Source organism: Squalius cephalus, assembly GCF_949319135.1.
Source record: "Squalius cephalus genome assembly, chromosome: 20".
In the NCBI taxonomy this organism is placed as follows: Eukaryota; Metazoa; Chordata; class Actinopteri; order Cypriniformes; family Leuciscidae; genus Squalius; species Squalius cephalus.
In genome coordinates, this window is record NC_137141.1 from 15,301,222 (window position 1) to 15,316,450 (window position 15,229).

General features: G+C 36.9%; 1 protein-coding gene and 1 long non-coding RNA gene across 6 annotated transcripts in view; one reads left to right on the forward strand and one right to left on the reverse strand.

Annotated features, from left to right (window-relative positions):
- Positions 1-264: 264 nt before the first annotated feature.
- Positions 265-11,538, reverse strand: LOC307147943. Of its 2 annotated transcripts, XR_013819387.1 has the most exons (4): positions 11,456-11,538; positions 4,781-4,879; positions 675-838; positions 265-537 (listed from the first exon to the last, which is right to left on the reverse strand). It is a non-coding gene; the product is annotated as an uncharacterized lncRNA (long non-coding RNA). The 2 variants fall into 2 exon arrangements; XR_013819386.1 differs by lacking the exon at positions 675-838.
- Positions 11,539-11,837: 299 nt separating this feature from the next.
- kif13ba (kinesin family member 13Ba) overlaps positions 11,838-15,229 on the forward strand; it is a 49,986-nt gene continuing 46,594 nt past the window's right edge. For all 4 annotated transcript variants that reach the window (XM_079853040.1, XM_079853041.1, XM_079853042.1 and 1 more), the window contains exon 1: positions 11,838-12,995. In XM_079853040.1, coding sequence (XP_079709166.1) covers positions 12,926-12,995 — 70 coding nt within the window. In that variant the 5' untranslated portion in view covers positions 11,838-12,925. The remainder of the gene's footprint in view (positions 12,996-15,229) is intronic.

Here is a 15,229-nt window from a genome sequence, read left to right on the forward strand (position 1 = left end):
TCTGCTGCTGTTCTGCTCTGACTGTGGACGACTGCCAAGCACAGTGCAGTCTTAACTCTAGCAATGCGAGTTTCCTTTATTCCATTTACACTCGCATAAACTTTGCAATAATTTGTAGAGCAAAGTTATTGGTTTTTATAGATAATGCACTTAAAAATAACCCAAAAAAGAGAAAAAGTGGCATTCAAAAATAATCATGTAATCAATTTTACACAAGATTTAATTGCAGTATAGTATTTATAAGGCAAACGTCTCTGTCACTGTATTTAGAAATTGTTTTATTTTCAATTTTTTGTGCATTTAATTATTTTGTTACCACCGTTGCTCTCCCGTGGGCCAGAAGGAGCAGAAAGACATACAGATCCAAAGGTCCCTGTCCCTCTGTGACGCACATGACGGGAGTCAAATCAATGAGATGAGGCTGAATCAATGAGATGTCAATGCGTCTTATCATTGCCTGTTGCAGCTTGATGATGATCTCACAGCTACAGGCAGAGGACGTCCTGGGTGTCTGGCAATGTTCCTTCACTCTTCACTCTGATATTTGAAAGAATATTTGAATATATTTTAGTTTGCTTACAAAGAAAAACATTGAAAGCAAATAGTATCTGGTGTTCCTTTCAGACTTTTTAAGGGTGAATGCAATGGCTTGTGTCCAACTATCATTCACTTGCCTCTCACACGCTTTGGCTTCCTTGTTGCTACAAGTGCGATTGATGGAGTGTACTAACTGGCAAACTCTTAATGGGATTTCTTTACCACTGCAGTGATTCACAAGAAAGGCAGTTTGAGGTTTAAACTCGACTGATGGAGAGAGCTGCCCTATTGCTCCGTGCACCTGGTCAAGGGAAGATATTCTAGATAAACTGCTGAAGGAAAGGTGGTGTGTTTGTAACATGTCCAAGAGAAAAGTGAATGTCCAGAGCTAATCTCAGTTGTCATGAGGCTCTTATGGGCTCTGATACTGCATCTGCTGTTAGGTCACTACATGGCTGAAATTAAAGAAAAAAGAAACCTTCAGAAAAAAGAAAAGAAAACTTGTTTCAAAAAAGAAATGTCAAACAGAAAAGTACAATTCAATGTTGTTTTTATTATTATTGACCAAACTTACTGTAGCAGTTTAAATAAATGGGAATGGCACATTAAGAAATTCTGGTAAATATTATGTTTATTCGGCATTAAAAAGACAAAACTTGCTGTTGACTGTACATTCTCTTATAAGCCAAATATCAAATTACACCATAACCTCTCCATTACCTCATTCAATATCGCCAGAATAAGAAAAGTACCCAGAAGGCCTACATCACCCACAATCTAATTTGAGTCATTTTGCGTATGGTAAAGGCCCAGATGAGGTTCTTTGTCATAGGCAATGACTCCTCACCATAAACATGCTCAATTCATTTGACTCCTGCATAATGTGAAACTATATTCTGCCACAGGACTCATTAGAAAGGACCATAAAAACAGCGATACACCTGCACCACTGAGAGCTCCATGTGTACAGCATCTCTTTTGAAATTCACTAATGCAGCGGGTGTTTTAATGCATCAAACACAAACCTCAGAATTTAATTGCTATTCAGTAATGGAAAACTGAAAGATGATGTGATCACATTAAAGTAAAAGTATAGAACTGAAACTGTAAAATGTATAATCCATAAAAGATAAATGGGTCAACCAAAGAAATGTCTGGGCCATATTACATCAAAAAAAAAAAAAAAAAAAAAAAAAAAAAAAAAAAAATATATATATATATATATATATATATATATATATATATATATACTGTATATATATATTTATATACAGCTGGATAATGACTCTATTGCCTTTCTGTTGAGCTGCTTATAGCTGTATTGAACTCATTTCATAATTGATGAACGTTGAAACAGTTATTGAACTGTAACTGAATTGAAACATAATTGAACTAAATTGATCTGAACAATGACACTACTCTGTTCTGTAGAGCTGCTTTACCGCTAAAATTGAACTCTCGGAGTGTTTGGCATGGTAACATGAAATGTTTTTAATATACAATATTAAAACTCTTAGATAAAGTTGGTGTGGTTGGAGGAGCTGTGTTTCTTGATTGTTAATAATAGAATATTCATGTCTTATTATCTAGTTATCTATTTTTAATTTCTCCTTATACACTCAATTGGATAGAATCATCTCAGATCGGTCTCAGCATAGTGTATACATCTACTGATGTTCCTCAGGGATCTATTTTGGGTCCATTGTTTCTTTGGTTTATGTATAAATTATCTTCATTCTGTATGTCCTGGCATTAATATACAAATGTATGCGGATGATACTGTAATTTATTTACATGGTAGTAGTTTGAAACAAGTTGCTAATGAACTTACAAATTCTATGGTTAATTTATCGGCATGGTTAAAAGGAAAATTGTTTGCAACTAAATGTCTAAAACAGTATGTTTTTTTTTTAGTCAAACAGTATCGGTAAAGAGCCAGATGTTTTTGTGCCAGGGATGAGTCTGCAGGTTTCTCAATATAAATGAGAACCTTGGAATATTGATTGATTCTAAACTTACATTTAAAGCTCAGGTTAAAAAGCAGGTTAAGCTTAATCTTTACAATTTTAGGATCGCTAGAGATTATATGTTGTTAGAGGCAGCTGTTTATGCATTCTATGGTTATTTCTGCCATTATTTATTGTTTAACAACCTGGTCTCTGGCGAGTTCAGTGACTCTAAAATCATTAGAGTCTTTATACAAACTTCCACTTAGGACCCTATTTTAACGATCTAAGCGCATGGTCTAAAGGGCACGGAGCAAGTGTACTTAGACCGTGTCTGAATGCACTTTTGCTAGTTTAACGACGGGAAAAATGGTTAGTGTGCATGGTCTAAAAGGGTTGTCCCTATTCTCTTAATGAGTAATGGGTGTGTTTTGGGCATAACGTGCAATAAACCAATAAGAGTGTCTTTTCCCATTCTCCTTAAAAGCCAGTTGCGCTTGCACCATGGTGGGTTGCTATTTACATGACGGAATTTGAAAGCAGAAAGACTGAACGCTTCTCCATAGAGGAAACGGATCTGCTCGTGCACAAGGTTAAAGCGCGCAAGCAGACCATCTACGGGACAAGCCGGATTCTACCATATCTTTATGTACACAATATTAATCTTTTAATATTGAATATTTTTAATATTTGGCTAGTTTGTGTGCTGCTGCGCGTCCCTGTGTGAGTAATAAGCAGAGTGTATGCGCGTTGTGCACCCGCCTATAGGTGCATATTACTAACGTGCTCTTTAAATAACAAAAAAAAAATACTGCGCTATTGACTTTAGACCAGGTTTTTGTTGGCCATGGGCACACAAATGGGCGCAAATGCATTTACTATTTAAACAACGTGGCGCAGGACATGAAAAAGATAACTGCGTCGGGCTGAAACTAGCAAAAAACACTATTCACTAGCCTGGTGCCGCATTGCTCCGGGTTTATAGGGCCCTTAAAGCTCTTGATAACAAACCGGTACACTTTCATCACCGTTCAATATTTAAAATATATATATAATCTGCTGAGTTGGGAAAATATGATTAAATCTGAAAATGTATGCCGGATGTATAAAAGTCAGTTAGTTAGTATTAGAACAACTGTTTATCGCTATACAAGAGGTGCGTCAAGAGGAGATTGTAGGTTATTATGCCACTAAGACGGAGGAATCTTAGCCAGTCTGATTTCTCTGTTAAAGCTGTATAATGGAACGCTATTCTAACAACTATAAGAGAACTAGATACATATGAATCAGGTGAAGAAATGGTTCATTTAGAACTCAGCTTTGTCAACATACTCTATACCTCCTGGCTGTTCTGCTATTGTTTTGTATTTGTTTCTATTTTCATTTATTTGTTTTTATCAGTAGATGGTTTTATGGATTGTGTTATGTATTTGATTAAATTCTACTAGCATGTATTTTAACCATATATTTCTTTCTGGGTAACTTGTAACATTATGTCCAGGGACTACAGATGAAAAATAGCCTTTGGCTAATTCTGGCGCATTTACAGAAATGTTTTATTAAAGTGCAATTTCCCTGTTAAATAAACAAATGACAATGCTGATATATTTGGTCTTGGCGGAATAGATCTGCTACGCTGCTGCTGGTGTTGGTTAATGCTGCTACTGCGAGCAAGTAAGACATGCTGCTGCTGTACAATATAGCATACATGAATTACCCGTAGCAGATCTATACAGGTGGAGCTGGGGAAGGTGGAGGGTTTCTGAAAGCACTCTGCACTGCTAAGGCAAATGCTTACCAAGTATTTGAAGGCTTAGCAGTGAGCTCATTGGCTACTGATACAGCAGAAACCAATCAGCTGTGCCCTATAGAGAACAATGTGATTTCAAGCAGATTGAGTTAGGGACCTACAACTTTGTTTCATAATTGTGAATGTATTAATGTGAAGCTGCTTTGACACAATCTGTATTGTATAAAGCACTATATGATGATTATCTATCTATCTATCTATCTATCTATCTATCTATCTATCTATCTATCTATCTATCTATCTATCTATCTATCTATCTATCTATCTATCTATCTATCTATCTATCTATCTATCTATCTATCTATCTATCTATCTGTCTATCTGTCTGTCTATCACCTCCCTATAACATTTAAGCGTCTTTTGTTTTAGGCTATAATTTGACCACACAAAATGAAGCGGAAAAAAACTTTAGAGAAGAGAAAGAGAGAAGACAAAGATGAGAAATGAAACCAAACATCGTGCTGAGTGAGAGAAGATGGTTGCTCACCTCCGATTTCCCGGAAACCCATTTCCAATTTACTAATCCTTGCTCTCGCACAGTATGAGTCATCTAACACACGGAGCAGCGCAGCTCTGTCTGCATTCTCTACAGGGCAAGAAGGGCAGGAGACTGCATTTAATTCTGAGTTTCTTCTTGGAAAAATTGCTGATGTACTGTATATTTCCACCTTTTTACTGCTGGCTTAACCTTCTCAGGTTTATGATTCATACATTTCAGATCTGTTTTGTGCACTCCAAAAATATTTGATAAAGTGTGTACATTTATGTCGCTAGTGCAAATAATCACACTTACAGATAATTATGAAAGTGTGAAAAGTAATTATACCCCAATTTGAGAGCATTTGCTCTCAGCGTCAGATGTTCTGCTTTAGATCTTGTCCTCTCTTAATGTTGTTGACAGGATCATTCATAAGACAGCACTTCTCTAAGCCTGGGGAACAGTTAATTGATTACCCATGCCACCTACCCCCTTTAAACCCTCTCTGCAAAGATAAGTGTCGTCCCTGAAATCGAACCCTCTGCCTGCCACACTTCCGTCTGATTAGCTGCCGGAACAATTATCTTAATCGTGTCATCTTAACGAACCCCCACGATAAGCCGCCTTGGGGCCAGTAATCCAGAAGACCTTCGCCTACATGGAATACTGTCCCTTATCGCCCTTCATAATAAAGATGAATTAAGTAGAGGAAAAGACAACAGAAAGTTCCCATTGCGGGTGTTTACACTTGTTTGTTATTGACAGTTGATTGTTTATCTAACTCATAATCAGGCTATTAAGTTAAATCATCATCATGACCGAGCAACATTTAATGTGTGGAAAAACAATGTTAGGAAAAGCTAGAGTAAATAGCTAGCTTGCAGTATGCAAAAACAAACTATAATTTTACATTTTCCTAATTTGATGTTTGGATGTGTATAAATGTAGCCACCATGATGCTAGAGTTTTGTGATTGGTTGCTATTCTGTTGCTTCTGTATGTGGTTGCCAAGCTGTTCTGAATGGTTGTAAGGACATTGCTATGCCGTTACTAGAGTGTTGTAGGTGGTTGCTAGGTCAAAATAGCCCATTCTGCTTATGTTATGTTGCATGTATTATACTGGTTCTCTGTTAAATATAGTCTTCCCCCTCAATTAGTTCATCGTGTGTCATCAAATCCAAAATGATTGAGCTAGTCATATGCGTCACGTATATTTACATTTCTATTAGACTTTTGTACATGTGTCCTGAATTGCTCAAGTGAATTGTGCAGATGAATCCTGAATTTCACTAATGAAGGGGAATGTAAAGCATTAGATCAACCAATGATCAACCAGTTCTCTAAAATAGCTCAGAGATGCATGTCACGAATCTTCAATTAGAAAGAATATAGACAGAGCACAATGCAGTTACAATTCCTTATAATGGAAGAACAAGGAAACAAACAGCCGGGAAGAAGAAGAGGAGCAAGGATGTGGTAGAAGGGTTGGGAGGGGAAACAGAGGAAGAGCTAGATAAGGCAAATGACGTAGACGCGTATCTGATGTAATAAGGATCACTATTGTGGACCATGTCCTCAATCATGACCTTACAATGGCTGAGGCGGGTCGAAAGGTGCAGCTGAATGCTGGGAAATCATTCATGTCCTCAAACGTTTGTAGAACATCGAAGCCATGGTCCACAATAGTGGCCCTTATTTAGTCAGAAACTTGTCTACAATCTTGACCTCTTCTTGTTTTGTGTACCGTACCCTTCCACCACACATCATTACTCTTCTTCTTCACAGCTGTTTGTTTCCTTGTTGTTCTTCCATGGTCAGAATTTGTAACACTGTTGTGCTCTGTCTATATATGCTTGCCAAATGAAGCTTCATGAGATGCACCTCTGAGCTCTTTTAGGGAACTGGTTGATTATTGGTTGATCTAGCCCTTTACATTTCCTTCATATCACTAGTGAAATTCAAAATTCACCTCTGCAACTCATCAATTCAGGACACATTTACCAAAAAAGTATAATAGAGATGTATAGAAAATATGCCTGACAGTTTATGACAACTAGTTCAACCATTTTTGCATTGACTGACTTATGAACTAATGCCTAGATGTTTTGTGGGGTATAAGACTATATATTTTGATCAACATGCCATAAGCAATTGATAATGTAGGAAACAGCAGACACATGTACATAATACATTGCATAGATGTAGCAGAGCATTTGCAATTTGTTCAAAAATTAGAAATTGCTTTTATGATGTGCACATGTGACTAGATGATGTGGAGGATGAACAAGTAGTTTTGAAAATTCTGAGAAATGCACCAAAGCAACTGAGAAAAAATTATTTATATTATATATGAAGACCTCCGATGCAAAAGCCTCGAAAAGCCACCTCTGTCAAAAATGAGATGATAATATTGAGTGAATGCTCTCCGCACATAGTATACGTTCATCAAATACTTTTACTTCAAACTCACTAAATCCCAGCCTCAGCCCATTCAAAAATGCCGGTACTTTTAGGAGCCTGATAAAAATGTTAATATTAAACAAAAACTTTAGATGGACTTAGAGGCTTTTGCATCTGAAGTCTTCATATACTCTATATGCAGTAGTCCTGTCTTTTTCTTTTATATCACAATGACATTGTACTGTAATTTGTTGACAGGCCAACAGTAAAAGTGTCACTGTGAATCCTGTCCAGTCTCTTGCAATCAATATCCCACATACAGTAATGTGTCAATTTGTACTGTTAAAATTGATGTATGCCATACAGATAAAAGTGCAGTCTTGTGCATTTTCAATCATTGTCATCAAAATCAAAGCCATAGTTCACATCTGAAAATACAGTGTTATATTGACAACGTGGCTAAACATTTTGACTAGCTTGTTTGTGAACAATGACACAAGGACTTGTCATTCTGATGTGCACTGATGTGTTCATTGACATAAATACTTTTGAGAGATGAACTAATGATTTTGAGAAAGTTACAGTCTTTTGCAGGTAGTGCATTGTGTGGTGCTGTTTGTACGAATTGTTTCGAGAAATACACTTACTGGTTTGTAAATGTTAAGGATTATTCGAGACATACCAAATCGACTGAGAAAAAACATAATCGTGTATACACTGTAAGATTTCCTCACACATTTTATTGTCCGTGAATCTTTTATGTTTTTTAACACACATTTGACCTTACGAATAGGAGTTTGCCTAACCTTATTCAATAAACAAATATTTACCCATAGTGTCCCATATGCATTTACCCATGCAATGGAAAGGAGCTCATTAATATTGGTCTGAAGTGGATGTGGTTTGCTGATCTTATCTAATAGTATCTTCAGGTCTGATAGGAGGCGAAAGCACAACAGTGGGGTGTAGGCTGCCCGCGTCGTGGGATTCAAAGCAGATGCCCTTTCCCCTGGAAGGCCCCTCCTCTTGTAGCCACACAGATCACAGGAGATCCCTCTCAGGCCCCGTCAGACCCCTCACGCTCTAACATTTACACTAAATTACCAAGCTTCAAAGTGCACTGTATGTACCCAGACTGCAATGATTAAGTCATAGATCCTTAAAAAAAACCACACGAGGATTCAATTTCGCTGCGGAATTTTGCTTACATTGTGATTAATGCATGTGATTTGTTCAGTAAGCTGATCTAAATCTAATTTAGACTTTAATAGGGTCTTTGCCAATAATTGCACAATTGCGGCAACTCTAAATAAATGATACAATCAGTGAACGTCAAATTGTATTAGCATTTCAGCTGTATTAATTGTGTTGGGGGTTTCTCCATATTGTGACTGTGTTCTTGAGCAGACATGTTTTCACTGCAACATTGATGAATGAATATGTGCGCACAACCTTTTTCTTTTACTTAAAGGACAGTCAAATTAAACTTTCTCAACCTCTATGGGTGGACCATGACATTTCAGTTGCAGACAACGTACTCATGTACTGTAAGTGCAGTCAGAGTGATTGTACAAGAACAGTGACTCAGCTTCAAGCAAACTTAGTGACAAATCTAGACCAAACTTTTTGACAATATAATTATTTGCTCACTTTTCAAAACTTATGCAAACAACTTTTAATATAAGTGAATGGTTAATCAATAATAGTGATTTAAAATGTATGGCTAATGTACCACATCAAAAATGTTTAATTCTCTCATTTAGCATACTCACCCTAAAGTTGTTCCAAACCTGTATGCATTTCTTTCTTCTGCTGTACACAAAAGAAGATATTTTGAAGAATATGGGTAACCAAACAGTTGTGGGTCACCATTGACTTTATATAGTATTTTTTCTCCCATATGTGGAAGTCAATGGTGCCCCACAACTGTTTGGTTACAAACATTATTCAAAATATCTTCTTTTGTGTTCAGCAAAACAAAGACATTTATACAGGTTTGTAACAACTTGAGGGTGAGTAAATGATGACAGAATTTTAAATTCTTGTGTGAACTATCTCTTTAAAATCCTTTGGTCTCACGAAAGTGAATTTGGGTGGTTATATTTGAGAATTGAGCATCCTCTGGTGGGATATAACAGTATTACATGCAGTCAACTGTGTGACAAATCATTATCTCAAATAAATATTACTTTAAATCTACATTATAGAAAAGCCTCTTCTGTTGGTATCCGACATAAAAATAAAACAAATATTTTAATAACCAGTTACCAGTCATTCCAAACGACTGTGATCGGTCCATCTCAGCGCTGAGAAAAAATAACACGCACCACGTGACATAACCGTCTTCGTGTAGGTAGCTACACCTGAATAATGACGCTGACAAAATTAGTTGTAAATATATATATATAAAGCAAATAAATATATTTAAAAATATATATAAATATTTAAAATATATTTAAATATATATATAAATATTTAAAATATTCTATGTGCTATTTCTATTTTTATGGGATGCGTGGTTCAATGTGCTTATGGCCAGCAGGTGTCGCACAACATGAACAAATAAGAACTAGAGCAGGGGTCGGCAATAGGCGGCCCGCGGGCCAAAACTGGCCCGCCAGCAATATTTCCTGGCCCGCCGGATTATTTTGGAAGTCCGTTTTTTTTTTTTTTTTTTTTTTTTCAGCCTATTTTTATTTTACAATAACGGTTTACAAATAGGCCCCGTGTATCATTCGTTACTTATTATTTACTCGGGTAGGCCTATAACACACTGATAAATAATATGTATTAGCCTACCTGATAAAAAATATTTGCACTAAATGCTGCACAAAACTCTTCCACTAGGCTACTTGAGAAAAGCCGTAGCCGCGCGGCGATTTCACCGGCGCATACTGTGTAAAACGCGCATGAATCATGCGGCGCGGGATTCAATTTTAAAATATAAAGACGGTAGCGGTCGGAACTCTGTACCTATACTTTGGACGGAGCGGGCGGTCTGACTGACAATAGCCCACTCCCGACATCTTTTGACAGCGTATCCGCACTTCATTCTGACCACCTGTAGGCTCCTAGCTCTGAGGAGCTGTTTGGTACTGAAACCATTGTTAATAAATAATAAACAACATTTTTTTTTGCAAGGATGTTTGAAATAGTTGGCAGAAAATAGCATGCTTCATTTGTCAGTAGGGCAATATGGTTTTCGTTTATGTTGCTTAACAATTTGAGTGATAGGCTTTGTCCTATTTAATTTATTTATATTTCATTATTTTTTTCTGTGACATTTTTTTCTCTGCTGACAGTAGCCTACAATGTTAAAATAATATTTTATGTTGACACGAACACAAAGCATTTATAATTGTTATAGGCTGCTACTTAATCTCTCAAATTTCCGTTAGAGACATTTGAATGTGAGATTCTGGAAACTAGATCTAAATTTTGCGGACCCGTCAGGTCGGGAAATAATGCGGGTGTATTTTAATTGCTGAATTGAACCTTGTGGGAGCGGGACGAAAAGAAGAAAAAAAAAAAACAGTCCCGCGCAGACCTCCTTAAACCATAGGTGTGTATGTGTGTGTGACAGTGTGTCCCGAATAAATAATAATAATAAAAAAGGAATAAAGTTCAAAAGTCGGACTGTAAGCAAATTAGGCATTGTATTGCTATTCACACCTTTATTAAAATAGCTGTAATATGTTAACACAATAGTACTTGATCTGTTTAAAATGATTTCATTGATATATGCAATGTAGACGTTAAGAGTATTCATTAAGACAGAGAATGTCTAATAGGAGACGGGCTCTGATTAAGAGTAGCTATTTAATTTGTCTCCATAGGGCTACTCCGTGTAGCTGGCCCGCCATCTACTGGCTAAAAGAAAAATTGGCCCGCGGCCAAAGTTAATTGCCGACCCCTGAACTAGACCTAATATTATGATTAGGAACCGTTAAACGGGTTTCAAGAAAATGTAAGTGAGTTGCTGCAGTTATGCTACCAGACCATAGACAGTACCAGACCAGTATAAGTACAAAATATGTTGGCAGTATTTACCCTCCTCAAAATAAGTAATATCGAAGAATCTTTTCTGTTTCTGAAGAATTCTGCTGTTCTGAATTTATGTGAGCATTCGGAATATCCAACTTTATATTTAATATATATTTAAAAGAATATAGAATAAGAATATATTTAAAAATGTCTGTAAACGACGAAAAAGTTGGAGTTAAATGGAAAAACTAACGTTACCGAAATATATCTGACCCATAGACTGTAAAAAATAGATCTGACCTCATCTCAATGGCACGAACTTCCAAACATAATCAGCTCTTCCTCATCGGAGGTTGAAACTAAGGCTGTTCCTGGAGATCAGCTGATCGCAAATGGATGTAATGGCAGAATTTTTAGGTGCCTCGACAAAAATCTACATTTAATGAAAAAGGCTTATAGTGCGACTACTACTTCATATTAATGATGATAATTATAAAAATCACAACAATAATTATAATTATTATAGGACTGTTGATTTTTTTATTAATAATTGTTAATTATTATTATAATTATTGGTGGATGTATGAATATATATATATTATTTTGTTGTTATTTTAGGGACTTTTACTTTAAAAGACGAACTTCCGCTGGGCGTCATAGATCACCGTTAACATCACTGGCTTCATGCTGCTCTCAGCCATGAAATAAAGCGGCTCCTTATTACGCCCGTGACATCCACGCTGGAGTCTTTAAATCAGTTCAGTCTTCATTTTCTCGGGTTTGCTAATTCTATAAAATACGCGTGTCTTGTCTCCGTGATATTGGATATTAACCCTGAAGATTTACCGAGCTGGATGGGAATGTAGAGCAACACCATTGTTTTAATGAAGTTGGATCCAGCTTGAAAAGAAACCAAAATTCAACAAAACCGCATCAGATACTTTGGGATCTCCTACCATTTAATCAACAATTTACGATCAGATTTCGGAAATAACTGCCAGATTGGGATTTTTACTGTGGTTGACATTTACATTCAGTCTTTTTCTATCTTAAACTGGTTTGTTTGCCATTATGTAAAAGTGCTGCATTGACAAATCAGCATTTGACAGTCTAACATTAGTCTAATAGTCCTGTGTAGGCCTATTGCAAATATTATCTTATTTGTTTAATATTATTGGATAGACATTGTAACGTTACATATCTGCATGTAACGTTAGTCCAGTTTAAACCACCATTTAAATAGTTCAGGGATATATTATTTATTTGCTTTTGTTTGTTTTTTTAAAATGCAATGTTTTTTTTTAAACGTCCATATTAAAGCAAAATGTGGTAGTTAGACTGTCACAGCCAGGCATGAATTATTTAAACCCTGCTTACTTATTAGTTGCTTGGTTTCCTGCTGGACAAAAGTCTTGACATTTGCAGTTTGACCCAGTGTGTATGTGACAGGAATCCAGGAGGGAGTTGGCTTTGCTCTCGACTCTGTTTCTGATCCAACTAAAGCTCCAGCTGTCAAGACATTCCACTAAACTTTTCTCTTACATTATTAAAACGACAATGTTTTTACTGTGCCGTTCAAAACGCAGAAAAGCAACCCATTAAGGACGATGCTGACCGTTTTTGGACACGACAAGCTTCAGATATCACGAATTATCCGGGACTCCGGTGACAGGCATATCTAGATGAGTTTTATTTTATGAACTCGAGGCTGTCTGGAAGCTTTTCGGTCGTTTTATAGCACGTCTTCTCGTGGATATATCGACATACAACATGGGCGACTCTAATTTGAACAACTCCAATGTGAAGGTGGCGGTTCGGGTCCGGCCCATGAACCGGAGAGGTGAGTTGAGTTTCAGCTCTGTCACTTGATATATCACAACACACAGACAAGCTGACTTTCAAATCCTAGTGTAGCGCTTTCCTAGACTGTCGAATCGTTCCTGTGGTGCCTCCAAAATGCTGTCTAGTTAGTCAGCTCAATAGGTTTTGTGACACGACCTTTTCATTTTGTGGTCAGTAATGGGTTTTCACAAAGTTCTAAGAAAGTATATCTGATAGAGCAATGCCAGCTGTATTCTACTACTATATATGGCTCAGTACTTATGTTTTTGTGTTGGGTCACATCACATGACCGTATTGAGTTCATTGGAAATGTGATGGAATTCTATCTATCTATCTATCTATCTATCTATCTATCTATCTATCTATCTATCTATCTATCTATCTATCTATCTATCTATCCTCACATTTTCTAAACTTTCTTTATATTTAGGTCAGATGACATGTAATATTAGGTTGTTTTTTTTGCCATTTTAATCAAATTCTTTCTTTAATTGTTTATTTTAAATGGGTGACAATGTGACAAGTGTATTTTTAAAAGTGCAAAATATGAATACATGTAATTACATATTAGATGACAATTATAGAAGAATTGTTTAAAATTATAACACCGCTTGAATTTTAATGTCGACTACCCGTTTCCAGGTTTTCTATGACAGTGGGAAGTCTGTAAATATGATAAAACATTGTCTCTCTCCCCATCCATCTTTTTATCTGAGTGTCATACATGCTTTTTTTCTTTTCACTTTTTCTTCTTTAAGATTATTTGCATGATTACTTTCATGCATGTCTCTCACATGAACGGCTGACATTAAAGCCGTGGGAGAACATGTGTCTTGGTAAATCCATCTAAGCGTGAAATATTTGCTACATTGTAGTGATGTAGTCACGTGTCCCGCTGGAGCGTAATATTCAGTCACAAGACTCGAGCACTGATCATGGGCTGACAGCCTGTGTGAGCTTTCCGACTCATAAATATCCTTTTGAACAATTCCCAGTCTTCGTTTGTAATGTTGGAACTGTTAAAGGACCCTCATTATTGTAAAATTCCAAATGCAAAGATTTTTCAGACTTTGTTTCTGTCCTGTGTCATATGACATTTAGACCTTGTATTTGAAAGACTAAATGACACTTAACTTTCTGTTTTACTTGCACTCTCTCTTTCTTTCTCTCTCTATTTTGGACAAAGGCAGGAAGGGAGTTTGAATGGACTATTTGCCAACGTTGCATAACCGAGCAGGTTCCCATGGCCAAATGAGTTTGGGTCCTTCTACGAAAATGTTCATATTCAGTCGTAAGAATAAAGAGAACTTCACAAAACCTTTTAGGTGGATAAAGGGATGTGGAGGTTTAACTAGTTAATGTTTTACCATTTCCCCACATTAGTTGAGTCCACCTCACCTTACTCCCTTCTTGCATGCAGTTACAGTTTCATGTTACTAACTGAACCATGCATTGTTAATAGTTTTACTTCCATAAACTGAAGCAAATAATTATGGAAATGTGCTTCGGGGCATTGTCGCTGCCTTTGTTTACTGTAGATGATAAATATTTGCTGGACTTTGTGTTATTGTGTTCAGGATTTTGTCAATCTTTCCAGTTCGTGCTGTTGCCAACATATTACATGTGCTTATCTCTGGCACCTGAGTGACATAATGCAGGAAATTCAGATTTTTGGAATGGCTACTAGATGTGGTAAATCCAGATGGGGATCCTTACTGGACATTTGCCACCAATGCTGGGAGGAAACCAGTTGTTTCCTGCTTTAACAGGAAGTTGTTACAGCTAGTGTGGCTTCGGAGTGCATCCTTTCCAAGGATTTCTGAGTCAGCTGCAGATGCTTTCCACTTCCTTGTTGTTGTCAGCAGGAGAGTTTGGTTTCAGACATGCTTTAGCCTGAGTCTTATTGGGTGTGTTGCTATTAGGCCATGCCTTGTGTTTGTCATTAGTCTGTGCATCATAAACTTTCAGCTGACTGAACTACAAAACTTTATTTGGTGTCCATTTATTGGACAGAAAGCCTTTTTACCAACAGTCTGCTGCTGAGATAGTGTTTGAGGGAATGCTGTTGCATGTTTTTCTCCCTGTCCCTCTGGCCAAGCTGAGAGTGAGACCTGAGCCAATCCCAGGGCTCAACATTAAGGGTGACCCGATGGCACATGGCCAGCGAGAGAGAGTTTCTTGCCAGTTCATGGAAGTGTCATTTGAGCTGCACAGCTAATGCTGTGTTTTTAC